Consider the following 12864-nt stretch of genomic DNA (forward strand, 5'->3'; position numbering starts at 1 on the left):
GAAACTGGGATATTCTTGACCTTTTTGTCTTGCAAACTGAAGTAAATAAGTTCTGACCAAACCTTATGGAATAGGTCCACATAAACCTAACAGCAGCACAACCTGCATTTATTCCTCACCACACCAAAAAGCCTTGACTGAGCCACAGTGAAAGTAGCATAATTGAGCACGTTGATGTAGTATACTTATTTCAGCTGCAGCCCTGAAGCAACCCTGCAAGAAGACCTGGAATAGAACCTATTATGTTCATCACTGTGTAACTTGTTCATTCCTCCCTGTCATTCAAGAACCACAGAACTAGTCAGGTTCCACCCCAAATCTACAGACTTGAGCATTCTGCCTCACTCAAGTGCTTTAGATATTCTGCTTTCAGTACAGATGATTCCCTTTAGTCCTAGGTAACCTCTTTGACACTACAAGTTTGCAACTATTTTTCATTCATTTGGTATCCAACTCCTCAACAAATCAGCATAATATAGTCTGATGCTGCCTGCTGCAATGAAACTACCCAGCTCAGATATAGTCTGTTAATCCTGAAAGCATTTACAACTCTTCGTCATGGTAAGCCCATTTATTTACTCTCAATAATACTGTCAGACAAATGTACAGGAGCAGAGCAGAAGTAGGTAACCTTCAGACAAACAGGGAAAAATGATAAGAAATTTTACGTCAAGTATAATTGATGGTTACCATTGACCCTGTGTTTATTCCTTTTGTCTTTTTTTTTAACATTAGTCTAATTCCCATTATGAGCCTTTATAATATTTTTTCTGTTGTAAAATATTTTAAACTGAATGTAGGTACTAAAATAACTGCCTAGAATGCATCATCATGGTTTTATCATTTAAAAATAAGTTTCACTCATCAGCAAGTACTCCTAGTTTGTATTCTTAGCTATATCACAAAACTAAGCATTCATAACGTTTTTTTCACTGTTCTGAAACTGACTTTGGGGCATTTATTGTAACAAGAAAAATCTTTATAGAATTTAGCCAAGCTGTCATTTGTCAGGCAATTAGGGCCAGAAAAGACCATTTGATCATCTCGTCTGTCCTCTTGTATCACATTTGACCTCAGCATTTCTCCATGCTTCCTCTGCATCTTTGTGTAATTTTTAATACCCACGTGAACAGCTAACATTTTATAAACAATTTATATTGATGTGGAATAAGAAATTCTGCTACTGTGTGTCATTACAGATTTAGAAAATACAGGAACCTGTTCACATGTCAAGTCTTTAAATAAAGGGAAGAACAACTGACATGGTGTGTACCTGGCATGACATCCTTACCAACTTGCCTCCTCACCTTTCATGGCCTGAGCATGAGGAAAGAATTTGTCACTTCCTCTGAAAAGGTCAGAAAGATGAGATGAAAGCATCACAATGGGGATAATCCTATTACTGTAATTAGGGAATCATCATTTATCACTTCAACTGTAAACAAAGCCTCTTCTGTTTTCACTTGCAGAGCAAGTGAAGACAGTCTACACACCCTTCGTTCTTCTGGTGTGTGCAAAATCTATTTCATTATTTTTCTCATTTACATTTTTTATCATCGTGGGACATACAACCCTATTAAAACCCAAGGTTTTTCATCTATGCATATCAAAAATAATGAGAAAAGCTGCTCACAGTGTTAAGCATTGAACTGTCTGAAAGCTGTTTTCTAAAAAAGTAAAACAGCATTCTTGGAACAATGCTGGTATTGAAGTTAATAAGGGAAATGCTGGGGGGGGAAAGACAATTTAATATCTTCCTGAGTATTGAAGGATCACACACTTACTAAAAGTGTTTTGTAAGGTCCTTGGCGCAGCAATTAAATATTAACAAAAACATACAAATGGCTGTCCAGTGTCTGATTTACAATAAATTGTGCTCAATACTCCATAAAATTACAACCAGTCTCAAACGTCAGAAACATCCTTTCAGAGCACACTTGGCTGGTGCTCAGCTCTCTCCAGCTGAACATACTAACCCATGTGTTTGAACCTTAATGCTCTGGCAATTGCCAACTAGCCCATGTTTTTGTAAAGTATGTCAAGGAAAAAACAAACTAGATTACTACATAAGAAATTAAACTACAGAATTCTGATTTCTTTACAATTTTCTTTTTAGATATCAAAGGCAAAACTATATACAATCATAAAGAAAAAGGAAACAGAAATTTTGAAATTAATCTAGTTTTGAAGTTTTTCTGCCTCTCTACCTGTAGTCACAGTAATATTCCTGATAAGGTTTAAAACTATTTCTTTTGCAGGGGGCGAGGGTTCACCACTAACAAAGTTTTTGGTAATAAAATTGCAGTAGCGCCACCTTCCCCACATCGTTGTCATTCTAGTTATGCTACAGAAATACCTATGCCTTTACCCAGTTTATACAGCCGTGCCCTTGGCCACGTTTCACACTGATTTCAAGTTCTATTTAAAGGCCCACATATAATTTTACTTGCATTCAAAGAATGAAGGTGACATCTCTTAGCATGAATGTCCTTCTGTCAGCTCTCTGAATTTCAGTAGGGAAGAGTAAATTTATTTTTTTTTTTTTTAATCATACCACATTGATTAAATCAGTTGACTCATTAGTCTGAAAATTTGGTTTTGATTGTCACCAGTACTAGCCACAGCCAGAAGGCATAAACAATCTTTCATGCATGTTCTGACCAGGCTGCTCACAGGATCAAGCGGCTTTCTCTTAAAACAAAAGCTTTAAAGCTCAATTTGAAACTCTGCTATATTTCTTGGTTCCAACTACAGAAATATTTGTCTATGTTACTCACTGTGCTTCAGAAGGAACGCTTTCAAATTTTAATTTTACTGAATCTCCCTTTGTTTTATGAAAGCAAGCAGCAGTGTCCACTCTACCTTCTGCACAGAACTTGCTATTTTATCATTGTGTTGTTTTTTGCATACCCCTTTAAAGTACAGAGTCTATGACTTTGCTACTCTGCATCAGATGGACATTTTCCCTAGAACTTCAGCCATTCTCACTGCTTTTCAGAATTTGTATCACATTGTTGATACACAGGCTGAAACGACAATCAACCATGATGTCACTTCAGTGCAGGTCAATTAAAGTATTAAGAAAAACATGAATATAGAGAAGTAAATTTAAATTATAGTGGCTCATACATATCTTTCCAGCACGACAAACTTTTTCAGGTCTTCTTGGAGGCTTGTTAGTTTTCCAAGGATAGAAAACATGCAATAACATGACCCCATAACTCAAATCTGTATTGTAAAAATTCAGTGCACTTTACTATTAGATTTAAGTGCCATCACTAATTTCTGATGAAATGCACCGACTCGTTCCTTCTGGGCTGGCCAGTTCAAGATGCAGCGAGATCTGAACATTCCTCTTCTCAGGTGAAGTGCATGATACAACTTGTAATCTTCAATATCATGAAAAAAGATCAATATGATGGAGTCCCGACTTTGTTCAATAGCTTGCTGAAGAGCATGATACACCTTAAAACTGAAGCAAAAATAAGACAAAGACACGTTTTCTTTCATGCGGAGGGAAAAATGACAAACAGTTCTTTTGATAGTTCACGTAATAGCACATTGCAAACTCAAAGACTGGACTCAAATAGGGGTCTTAATGTCTATTCCGTGATATAAAATTGTCATTACTTATCTTAAATGAGTTACCTTCTAACTAAGGAAAAAAAATAATCCTCTAAATATATAACCTAAGTCTACTGTCTCGATATAGCCTTGTTTAGCAAAGTGCCTTTCTTTTCAAGATCATGACATAAGAAAGGTGAAAAGACTCGTTTAAAGGCAAATAAAAAATCATAGTGATCTCACCAATTATTGCTCTATTTCAAACATGTAATTCTAAGGAAAGCAATCTGCTTGATTGTTTGGAAAAATAAGAGAAAAACACCACCATTGACTACGAGATTCAAATTTCCACTAGGGTACATGTGGAGCAATTAACTCCATTAATTTAGGAATTTTTCTTAAATTGTATTAAGTAAATATATCGAAGTAGAATTTGCATGGTATTTTTAATTAAATAGTATTTTTTGATTAAATTACAAAAAGCAAAAAAGATTCGCTTGTCAAAAAAAAAAAAAAATCTGTTAAGAAATTTTCCCCTTACATATCAAATTTTATATCCCACTCACTTTTTGCACCAGGGATCCTGTAAGAGGTGTTCGGTCACAACAAAAATAATCTTCCTGCTCATTTTTATACTGTTAATTGTGGCTTCAATTTTAGATATGCCTGCTTCGAAGTCCCGTTCTTCTAAACAAAAGCTAATTCGAAAGTTTTCTTCCAGAGACATGAAATTCTTAGACACCCAATTCTTGTCCTGTCTTGCATGAATGATGTAGGCATCATAATCAAACTCTTCTTGTTGTCTGTCAAGTTCTTCAAAACCAAGTATTCGACTTACTAAAATATTCCAGTAGAAAGCTATTCTCCACCCTTCAAAATGGATGATAAGAACAGTAAAAACGAATAGTGTCACAATAGTGGTAGTAATCACAAACAGAAGTTTAAATGGAGCACTGTCTTTGCAGGCTGAGCTGTCAAAATGCAACACCAGGCTACCGTGGTATTTAGGGGGTGTGTTGCAAATGTACTGGGACCGCAATCCAGGTATATATGCTTGGGTCCCATTAAGCCAATCAGCAAACCAAGCAATGCTTTCACAGGTGCAATCAAATGGATTGGAATCCATCTCCAGTATTCTCAGTCTCTTGAAAGCTGGGCCAAACACTTCTTCTTCAACTGAGGTTATGAGATTTTTTTGAAGGTTCAATGAGTTCAGAGAGGCTTGGTCATCAAACAGAGTTGCTGGAAGCAAATTCAAATTATTCGATCCTAAGTCCAAGTTTTTTAATTGAAATAGACCCTTGAAAACCTGGACTGGAATCTCATCAAGCCCATTTGATTTTAAATTAAGAACATGCAAGTTGGGAAGATATTTTAAAAAAAGAACAGGGCCACCTGGATTTGCATGTTTCCAAAGTCGGGCTAAATTATTGTGCTGCAAATCCAGAATGTAAAGTTTGTGAAGTCCATCAAACAAGTCTTCTTTCATGTTTGCTATATTGTTATTGCTGATATCCAGGACAGTCATATTTTGTAGAGGACGAAAAGGCGAAGGAGAAAATGCCAGATTACTGCAGCCCACCTTCCTCATCATCAGTTTTCTAAGGCTTGGGACAAAAATAAATGATTCACTTTGCAAATCCAATTTTTTATTGTAGGAAAGATAAATATCTTGTATATTATTGAGACCTTTAAACTCATGACCTCTGAGTTCTTGACTAATTTCATTGAGACCAAGATCAAGAATTTTTAGGTGTCCCAAGGAGGAAAATGCCCCACTTTCTATTGTAGATATTCTTGTTTTTGTGAGATTGAGAACCTGCAGACTGGAATTAGCAAGTGATGAAAATGTTTTATTAGTTATTCTTTGTAAGTTTATGTTGCAGTTATAGAGACTTAGATACTTCAGGTTGTTCAGACCTGTGAACATATTAGGAGTTATTCCTGCAAAATTGTTATTATCCATTATAAGGTACTCAAGGTGGTGTAACCAATAGAAGGAAAAATCTTCAATCTTCCCATTAACTGAATTCATCAGATTCAGATGTTTGAGGCTGGATAATCCATAAAATAAACGTGAAGATACATGAATGTTATTATGCTTCAGGTTTAAGTATTGTAAACTTGAAAACCACTGAAATGAGTCATCTTCTATCACAGACAGAGAATTTTGGGAAAGGTTTAAAACTGTAAGATTTGTTCCATGCAATCCCTGGAAAGTTGACTTGCCAATGTATGAAAGTTTAACACGGCTCAGTGAGAGGTTCTGAATCGCTGTGTTTGATAATTCTGTGCAAAGTTTCTTTGTGAGATTTTCACCAAGGTCAACATTGTTCAGTATGAGGCCAAACAGGTTTCCAATTGCATGTAAACATCCTATGTCAAACTGAAAGGAAAAAGAGTTTTGACCTAAACAAGGGGATTATGTAAGAAAATTGACCCATAAAGCCAAAATTTTGAAATATTTTCAAACAAGACTTTCAAGTAGAATATAACTCCTACACTCAGATTTTTCCATGGCCACATTCAGACAAACACTTCTTGGAGTTTATACTGCTTGTGACAATAGTTCTAAATTTGTAACATTATTATCATAATAGTAGTAGAACTCTTTTAGAAGAAGACAGAAAGTTGCTTAGCGAGATGCAAGTTAATTACAATTTTCTATCTAACTACTAAAATTCTTTCACTAGAAGTATCTTAGAAGTTGAGATAATATCTTCCTTCAGCTTTCTTTTATTGGTATCTGCTAGGGATAACAACATACTAGTGCTAAACCAGATATACTATAAAAAAGTTATTTAGAACTTCAGACAGCCAAGAAGAAACCCAGTTTCTTTGTGTAAGCAGAAGCTACCCTCTTGAAATGTGATACTACACACTTGCTTCCACAGTACAAATATCAAGGCTCCATCATAGTGCTGGCTTCTCATCTTGATTCAGGTATCAGCTCAATGATCAAATATTCCAATTGTCAGAATTATTCAAAAGCATAAGGCTGCTTTTCAGACAGCAATACTGTAGAATCAGAGCAGCTTAAACTAGCATAAAGCAGCTCTGCCCAAGAAAGAAGCAGTCCCATCTACTTATCCACAGGCTTTACCCTTGTGCCAATACGGACGTACATGCAGCCACATGGTGAACCAGAGAGAGAACCAGCCTGACTGCAAGCTAACCAAGCCAAAAAATCTGCAGTTTCCCCAGTGATTAAGTGCATAGCCTCATTAAAGCTTGTACCAGAAAGAGGAAGGGATAAAGAGGCCCAAGGGAAAGAGGACACCTCTAAGCAGTGGTACAAGCTGATGCCACTTTAAGATAGTCTTGTAATTTCAATGTACATGTTCTTTACAGATCAATCAACTGGAAGAAAAAAAAAAAAAACAACAAATAAACCAAGAGGAAAAAAAAAAAAAAAAACCCCACAAAAACCCAAACCCAAGCAATTTCAATGCAAATTCAGTATTCATACACTGAGGGTCAATCAGTTTAGAACAGCAACACTTACTATCACTCTTCAAAGAAACATATTGTAACGCTGAGAAGCAGATCAGAGATAATAGTGAGATAGGTGGCAGAGACTTCTGCCCACTTCTTTCTTTTGAAGGAGTGAGTATTATTTCTGTGGGGTACCCAGAAGAGAACATTTGTGCCTGTGATTAACTAGGAATTGAGACCTACATTGTATAATTAGCCTTGCAAATACTTCACTTTTTCCCCACTTAGAAAGTAGGTCAGCTGTTCACCTACAGCACATACAAAATAAACAAAACTCTTGCATAGAAAATACCTGGTAAGGGTTCACAGAGCTGCTTGACCTAACTCTTGCTTGATTCCTCTGATATACATGGAACCAGCTCTTACTGATTTCAGTGGGAGAAAAATAATTATGTGTATCGCTACCGGAGGTCAGAAGTAGTGCTGTATACAACAGAATGGTTTTATCTTGGACATGAGCGGATCAAAAATGTAATGTAAATGCCATAGAATTATAAAGAATAAATCAGGATAGTTCCATTTTATACTTACACCTGTTGAATTTCTGCTGAAATGCTTCCTACCTCTTTCAGTGGATTTGATGACAAATCAAGACTGTTCAATGAGGTGTTGCTAAGAAAACTGAAATCATCCTTTCTTAACTGAGTGATTTCATTGCTATCCAGCATGAGCTCACGAAGGTTCTTCAACTGTTGCTGCAACCCTAAATTTGCTGACTTCAAAAAATTATGAGATAGGTCCAAAATATTCAAGTTCTGGGGAGAAGATGCAGACAGAAAAGTATAAAATTATTTTTATTTTATATAACACAAAACCATTTTGAAATATTGCATTAGAGTCTTACTGATTAGAAATTAGTTGCAATACTATAGTTAAAGTAAGTTTGTAATGGACAAATGGCAGCTTTCAAGCTCCTGCAGGAAGAAGCCTTCTGTATCTTCCACGCCTGTAACTTTCATTGTGTTCATGGTCTTAACCTGCTAAAATATCTATTGCAAACCAAAAAATTACTTTATCTAAAATTCCTTAACTCTCTGAAAGCTCTCCTGCTCCAATTAGAATGATAAAAGCTAGGCCTAAGCTGGCTGCAGTTACAGCTACTACAGTATTTAACCTTGTGTTCCACCCTCCTCACTGTGTCCACCCTTGTAAATGAAAGTGAGGAAGGTGAAGAGTGCAGAGCAGCCTACAAAGATCAGTGCTGTACACCTTGTAATGCTGCAGTTTATGCCCAGGTGCATACTCCTCTTGCACCTGCAGAGAGGGAGATGCTACTCCAAAGGTGACTCCACAGAATGTGCCTTGAGGTGTCCCAAGCCTGGCCTCTATCAGTACCGGGGCAGCAGCAAAGTGAGGAAGGCCAGAACTTCAGTTCTGTTCCCAGCACCGAAGCTGACTGTGTTCATTTATATTTAGTTGAGAGTCAGCAGTCCTACAATGCAAGCAAGTATATTTTATGTAACTGAACTGGAATACTGAGTTTAGCATAAAAGTTCAGACTTGTTCAAAACAACATGCATGCTTATTAGAACATTGTACAATTACAACCTACACATTGTCTCTATTTTTTTTTTTTTTCTTAGGCCCTTCCTTTCACATGATTCCCTGCCTGGTGCCAAGACAATGGAATAGTCTTTTCCTGCCTCATGTGCTGGTCCCCTAACCTCATAGAGGCCATAGAGAAGAATACTGAACCACATATAAACTGCCAGGAAAAACGAAGGTAGAGTAAAAAAGTTTTTAGTCTTTCTCAATCCCCAAAGCCCTGGGAGACAGCACACTCAGCCTAAGCACTGGCCTTCATGGTCTGAAATTACACCTTGACCTTGAGAATTTAGGCTAGCTATCATTTTTAGACCCCAGGCAACTCAAATTCCACACCATCCACTTCTCCCTACACATCATTTGCTGCTGCTATTCTCTTAGCATAAGAGAATGGAGAGGTCCCTCAGTGGGACACAAGAGGGAAAAGGGGGTGAAGAGCATAAGGATGGCTGAGACTCCAGTGTGTTCTAACACAAGAAGCCACTAGGCCTTTTCTCTAGAAAAACAGTGAAGGAACGTGCTGGGTATTTTCAGATGCAAATAGGCAGCTGTTCTGTACACACACTGGAAAATACAGTAAATTCCTCATTTAAACTTTATTTACACGAAAAGATGCTTTTCTAAAGCTTACCTCCAGGGTTTTGAAAGGATCGTTTTTTATATCTATTCTGTTGTATCCTAGATTGAGCTCAGTCAGGTTGGAGCAGAAAGCGAAGGCTCTGTCAGGGAGCTTATACAACTCATTATGTTCTAACTTCAGAATCTGCAACAGGGGCACAGTTTGGCATAATTCTGGTTGCAGTTTAGAGATGGTGTTGTAGCCTGCATTCAAGTAAACCAGCTGGCTGTACTTGGTCAGATTTGCAGGACCTAGCTGTCTTAGCTGATTATGAGAAATATCCAAACCCGTTATATTGTTTGGGAGATCAGAAGGAATTTGAGAAAGCTTCAGGTGTCTGCAGTCAGCCATTTCATCTTGGATCTGACATTGCTTTCCGAATGACACACACACCAAGAAGACATAGACCAGTCTGACAGATAAGCTGCTCCACCAAAGAACAGCACTTCCCATTGTTTTATCTGCAAAGGCAAAATGAGCACAGTACAAATTACAATCATTTTGACACAACTTATTTCTCAAACTGAAGGTTAAGCAAGCCAGGTTCAAAAAACATGTAGCTTTATACTGAACAAACAGTATTTTTCACCCATAAAACAGCTCTATCAGTGCCATTACAACACAGGCTGGAGAAGGGAATTTAACCCTACTGGACTTCACAGGAAACTAGAAGAGCTTCCCAGGAAAATGAGCTTCCTTAATTCTCCAGCTCACATTTTCCTTTGCTTGGAAGCTATGTTTAATTAACATGATCTTGCTTTGAGTACATTAGATTATTGCTCAACAGCAAACAATGAAGCGAGAAATCAAACCAGCACATTTGTATAGAAAAAGAAAAAGCCTTCTGAACTGATGTCTTTTAAAGAGAAGCATTTTTACTACCATAACAAAATGGTAGTAAAACTCTGAGGAACTGACATTGCAACCTACAGCCAAACAGGAGTTTAGCAGGTCAGACCCCAGCAGAGTTTGTAGGTGACCTGCCTTTTCAGAGGGCATGCATTAGGGCTGCTCCAGTGACAAAAAGCCACATTACACTGGCCAGAGGGGAACCCTGTGAGTGCATCTGTGGGAGCAACCTGGCCGCCTAGGGAGACACACCAGTAAAATCCAGTGGGAGTGGGGATACAAGCAAGGGAAAGAGGGACCTAAAGCATTGCAAAGACATACAAAAAGGACTGCAAAAGACAATTTATAACAAACATTAATGAAAAATTAATTCCCTGCTGGGCACTGCTTGTGGGCCTGACCCATCTCCTGCAGCTCACACAGCCTGGCTTTCCACTCACCTGCCAATAACAAACAGGGAAGGGGAGGGGGCAGCAAATGACTGAACCTGATGGTTCTGCAGACAGCCTAGCCTACTATAGCCACTGCCGAACTTGGCACCCATGTCCCTGTAGCTGAGGAAAATAAAGTACCTCTTGTCCTGCCTCATTCCTCTGCACCCCCACTGCTGGAAGAGCAAAGGAAAACAAAGGGGGAGTTTTCTGTAACAAAATCTTTACCTCTGGCCTGCAACCTTCTGAGGGTTTGTTTTAGAGAGATCAGGTAGCTGCCAGGTTCCTTGGCCAGGTTCCTTGAGTTTGAAAAGCACAAGAAACCTACTGCACAAACACAAACAGAGTTCTTTGGCTGACTTCCAGTGAGGCCTGAGGGCTGCCTTTTTCTGCATTTTTCATTCCAGGAAGTCTGGAGTCAGACTTTAGGTGTTTCATGCTTTGGTTGGGGATCCAGTGAGGAAAGCACACACCCATTATGAGACTTAAGGGACAGTGTTACAGCATAGTATTTAACAGGCAAAAGAAAAAATGACAGTTTTAATGTTATGAGTAAGAACTTTAAAAAACCTGGAGAATTTAGCTGGGGAGCCTCTGATATCTCCTAGGGAGAAACATTCCCATTTGACCTATATCAGCCATTGGAATCGTCTCCCCAGGGAAGTGGTGGATTCCGCAGTACTGGGCACTTCTAAGATTCAGCTGGACAGGGTGCTGGGACATTTAGTCTAGGTCATGCTTTGCTAAGAAAGGTTGGAACAGATGATCCTTGAGGACCCCTCCAACCTGGTATTCTAATATTCTATATTGCCTTTTTTTTTAAAACGCAAAAATACCACCTGCCAGGTGGGGACACCACATCCAGGCACAAGCACCAAAGCACACACATTAAGCAGCAGTGATATGACTTTGCTAACTTGCAAATTAAGAGAAATCCAAGCCCAAGGAAGTTGCCCAAACTTGCCTTTGTACCTCCAATATCCTTATTTATTACCAAGAAGTGAAGAATAGCATCCACTTACCACTGTGAGCTTTCTCTGCTTCAGGTTGGAGGCATCCAGGCACAGCACAAATCTCTCTGCACAGAGAAACCATGAGGAAACAAGCTGCCCAGAGCCGGAAGAAGTGAAACCGAAAGCAGGGACAGCGGCCTATGCCACGGGAAGTCAGGGTGAGCGACGGAACCGGTGGGGTAGGTGGGAGGAGCATACCCCAAGCCACAGCGACAGCACTGTACTCCCTTCCACAATGCATTTCCCTGACCTGAAATGTGTCAGAGGTGCCGAGGGTGGAGATCGCTCCTTCTAAACTCAGAGTTGAGATCATCACTTGTGATGTGCTGGCAGAAATGGATTTAAGCACACAAATGTGTCACGGGTGATCATCACAAAATCCTACTTATAACTCGATTTCAATTTACTCCTAGCTAATTCCTGTGTCTCCAAAAATCCTTGCAGATACACCAACTGACAGACTACTGATGGAGAAATATTACTCTTTTCATGTACAAACAAAGCACCAACAAGATCCTACAGAGCCACACAGAGTATCCCTTTTTAAAAGGGAATTTGCTTATGTGAAAGAGTACTATATTCCATTTTTAGGAGAGATAATCAAATATTTTCTATTGCATTAAGAAATTGCTTTTAAAAGTCCAAGTAAAAGTTTTAGGTACAGCTTTTAGATGTGTCTCCTTTCCATACTGTTCGTGAATTCACATGTCCTGCTCTCCCAGGGACCTGACCATCACTTTCCTGGAGGTGATTTCCTCAGTATAAGACTCCATCAGTATGTACCAAAAGGTGCTACTACTTCAACTACATTGGCACTGGTGAATCCTCTGCAGGGCTCATCCAGCCACACTTAGGACACACCAACACCACTGAGTTCACTGTATTTTTAGGTACTCCTGAGTGGAGAGTGGGTAGCTGCAGACTCACCCAGAAAAGAGTAAATGTGGGCACTAATTCTTCATTTAAAGCATTTGAAATTACAGCATGCAGCCATGTGTTAACCACCTGCCCATCAGGAGCTCTGAGGAGGGACACTGGGCTGGTTTTTAATCCTATATCCCATTAAATCTGGGACTACCAACAGATTTGCTGAGAGTCCAGGTAGGTAGGCTGGCTACACAAAGAAGTAAGGGCCCTTACTTCCTCCTCCTGCTCTCTGAATTTTTTCGGTAACTGCCTAATATAAATTAATATTTGTTCTTGGAGTTAGGACACTGAAACTGAGACCAGAACTAAGCTCCTTTGGAGATGAAAGGCTCTAAAGCCTGTTTCATCCCCATTTCACAGTTAAACCTTTATCCTCCCTTTCACCTTGCTATGGGAAAATCAAATTTCTGTTCCATGCTGC

General features: G+C 38.9%; 1 protein-coding gene across 3 annotated transcripts; it reads right to left on the minus strand.

The window, feature by feature from the left end:
- Positions 1 to 556: 556 nt before the first annotated feature.
- TLR3 (toll like receptor 3) lies at positions 557 to 11613 on the minus strand. 3 transcript variants are annotated; one of them, XM_030491844.1, is made up of 5 exons: positions 11526 to 11613; positions 9236 to 9684; positions 7623 to 7814; positions 4131 to 5950; positions 557 to 3472 (listed from the first exon to the last, which is right to left on the minus strand). In XM_030491844.1, exons 1-5 carry the CDS (start codon positions 11596 to 11598, stop codon positions 3244 to 3246), a joined length of 2763 nt encoding a protein of 920 aa, XP_030347704.1. In that variant the 5' UTR covers positions 11599 to 11613; the 3' UTR covers positions 557 to 3243. The 3 variants fall into 3 exon arrangements, with proteins under 3 accessions (XP_030347704.1, XP_032775943.1, XP_030347705.1); XM_032920052.1 differs by lacking the exon at positions 11526 to 11613 and adding an exon at positions 8211 to 8491 and having other exon boundaries at positions 9236 to 9320; XM_030491845.1 differs by lacking the exons at positions 9236 to 9684; positions 11526 to 11613 and adding exons at positions 8211 to 8491; positions 8612 to 9223.
- Between the last annotated feature and the right edge of the window lie 1251 nt (positions 11614 to 12864).

Source organism: Strigops habroptila, chromosome 7 (assembly GCF_004027225.2).
Source record: "Strigops habroptila isolate Jane chromosome 7, bStrHab1.2.pri, whole genome shotgun sequence".
Classification (NCBI taxonomy): Eukaryota; Metazoa; Chordata; class Aves; order Psittaciformes; family Psittacidae; genus Strigops; species Strigops habroptila.

Bases quoted from the DNA above. Each gene is read 5' to 3' on its own strand.
- TLR3 (XM_030491844.1), bottom strand. From the start codon at position 11,598: ATGGTTTCTCTGTGCAGAGAGATTTGTGCTGTGCCTGGATGCCTCCAA. The intron at 7,815-9,235 runs GTAAGCTTTAGA...TCTTCTCCCCAG, and splicing joins ATCCTTTCAAAACCCTGGAG to AACTTGAATATTTTGGACCT. The intron at 5,951-7,622 runs GTAGGAAGCATT...TTTTCCTTTCAG, and splicing joins CATCAAATCCACTGAAAGAG to TTTGACATAGGATGTTTACA.